Below are 2,839 nucleotides of genomic sequence, written 5' to 3' on the forward strand. Positions count from 1 at the left end.
TAATTTTTTTTGTTGAAGAGCAATTATATGTTCAAAAATATTATTATTTTTACATATTTTAATTATATAAACAAACATTCATTACACGTGGTAAAAAAGTATATATTAAAATAATTTTCCAACATTTCGTATATTCTATAGCATTAAAGCCAGTGCCTAACAAAAATTTTCTAATTAAAAATGTTGAATGATTGCACGTAAACAATGTAGGTCTCGTGACAGATTTGCTCGTTTACAGATAAAATGCAACAACTATTTGTTGCAGGAAAAAGAAAAAGAAAAGGCAACCAATTTTAGTCAATTGACCAAATCAAAGGTGGTTTGACGGGTGAATTCCATTGGTTTATACTGGTTCAATACATCTAAAATGGCACAATTCCTTGGATTAGCAATCTGGATATTATCTAATCATTACCTCATTATCTAATCTTACAACCTTTTTTCCTAATCCAAGGTTTCAATTAGTTTGGCATGAAACCTTACCCATGTAGTCATAAACATAAAAAACGTGGCATAACATAATTAGACACACAACACGACATAGACAAGGCAACCCATCAACCACTGCATGCCAAACAAAGTTCCTTGTCAAACCCCCCCAACGCTCCAACGACGTTCGGTGGTTTGGTTCGACAAGGAATTCAACCACATTACGCCATTAATCCTTCACTTATTCCTCTGTAAAACAAACAAAACCATTCCCCTACGTATTCCACCTTTGCATGCAACCTTTCAACCTTTCGGCTTCTAAATAATCCCCACCTTTTTTATTAATTATATTCCCTCCGCCCCCTATCGTTGTTTCTTTTTTACTTTGCATGAGAGCAAGGAAGGAATAATTAACATCAACAATGACAGGGTCATCGAGAAAAGGACGTGTGTTCCTAGAAGAAAGTAGTGACGATGGTCGAAAGTTCGGAAAGTTAAAGAAGGACGAGTTCGACGGGTATAACTCCGATAACCACCCAAGAAAAAACAGCCCCGTGACGTTGGACGCATCTCATTTGGATCCTCAAATGGCCGCAGATAACGCTCCCTACGACCCTTCTCTCTCTCCCTTATCCAAATCCCCATGGTCCTCTCACATCAACGAAGACGCTTTCGTCTCCAACGAAAACGAAGCTCTCGTGGGGTCCCTAGTCCGCGAAGAGGGTCACATATACTCCCTCGCCGCAACAAAGGATTTGTTGTACACAGGTTCAGATAGTAAAAACATTCGCGTGTGGAAGAATCAGAAGGAGTTCGCAGGGTTTAAGTCCAACAGCGGGTTAGTGAAAGCTATCGTGATTGCCGGCGAGAAAATCCTCACGGGACACCAAGACGGAAGGATAAGGGTATGGAAAGTTTCGGGGAAAAACGAGCAACAACACAAGCGCGTGGCGACTCTTCCAACCCTAAGAAACTACATCAAATGTTCCATGAAACCGAGCAACTACGTGGAGGTGAGACGACACCGTAACGTGTTGTGGATCAAACACTACGACGCCATCTCGTGTCTCAGCATAACGGAGGATCACTCTCTTATATACTCGGCCTCGTGGGACAAAACGTTCAAGGTGTGGAGAACCGCGAACTTCAAGTGCTTGGAGTCGGTGACGGCGCACGACGACGCCGTTAACGCGTTGGTGGTGGGGCCGGAGGGGTTGGTTTTCACGGGATCCGCTGACGGCACCGTTAAGATTTGGCGGCGGGAGGCGCAGGGGAAGACGACGAAGCATTTCTTCTCGCAAACACTGTTGAAGCAAGAATGCGCGGTGACGGCGTTAGCGATTAACGTTGAGGGGAATCTGTTGTACGCGGGTTCCTCCGATGGCTTAGTGAATTTTTGGGTTAGAGGGGCCAAGTTTGAGCACAAGGGGGTTTTGAGAGGGCACAAGTTGGCGGTGTTGTGTTTGGCGACGGCGGGGGGGTTGGTGTTCAGCGGCTCCGCCGACATGTCCATATGCGTGTGGCGGAGGACGCTGAGCGACGAGCACACGTGCGTGAATGTTCTTTCGGGGCACACTGGCCCCGTGAAGTGTCTGGCGGCGGAGAGGGACCCCGACGCCATGTGCAACGAGCGCAAGTGGATTTTGTATAGCGGGAGCTTGGACAAGTCGGTGAAGGTGTGGAAGGTGTCGGAGAACGCGGCGGCGCCGACCAACGTGCAGCTCCCGCGGCTGAGTGCTGATCAGTTTCCCAGGTCTTCGTCCTTGAGGAAAATGGGGTCTAGGAGATACTAGCATTAGCCTTGCATGCATGGGTGCGTGCATGCTGTCTCTGTTCACAGGGGGATGGGAATACTCATTGTTACGTCATAGATTGATATATTAATTAGTTAGTGTTTGTGCACAGAGGAGGAGGATTAATGTTCGTCTTCACTTTTCAAGATTAATTGTTCACATTTGTTTTGGACATGCGCCATTCTGTGTCAATTATCACTTTCTTTTCTACTATTTTCTTTGTTGGTTCCTTTTTTCTGTGTGGCGATAGGAAGAAAGGTTAATTGGATTACGCTTTTATGGAAAGACAGCGCTGGATAGATAATACTTAATTAGTGTTTCATGGATAGGGTTGGAGAAATGGAAATAGGAGAAAGGAAAGGAAAGGAAAGGTTGATTTATTAAACGTAATGTGTACATTCACAAACCATTGAAGATAACCTCCTTCTCCAAATCTATTTTCAAACATTGGAGCATAACTAATTAATAATTTATATGCGTATTATCCATTCACCCTATATCCCTATAGAAGTCTAAGATCCACCTAGCATCTGAAATGAAATGTATTACATATTCACACAGTAAAATTGATGCATGATGCAACTTTTTAATTATAAAAATTGTCAAACAACTAAATC

General features: G+C 43.7%; 1 protein-coding gene across 1 annotated transcript; it reads left to right on the forward strand.

The window, feature by feature from the left end:
- Positions 1-430: 430 nt before the first annotated feature.
- Positions 431-2,435, forward strand: LOC109801018 (protein JINGUBANG). Its single transcript, XM_020361982.3, has one exon. It carries the CDS (start codon positions 852-854, stop codon positions 2,220-2,222), a length of 1,371 nt encoding a protein of 456 aa, XP_020217571.1. The 5' UTR covers positions 431-851; the 3' UTR covers positions 2,223-2,435.
- Positions 2,436-2,839: the final 404 nt, after the last annotated feature.

This window comes from Cajanus cajan, chromosome 11 (assembly GCF_000230855.2).
Source record: "Cajanus cajan strain Asha chromosome 11, NIPB_CcT2T_4, whole genome shotgun sequence".
Classification (NCBI taxonomy): domain Eukaryota; kingdom Viridiplantae; phylum Streptophyta; class Magnoliopsida; order Fabales; family Fabaceae; genus Cajanus; species Cajanus cajan.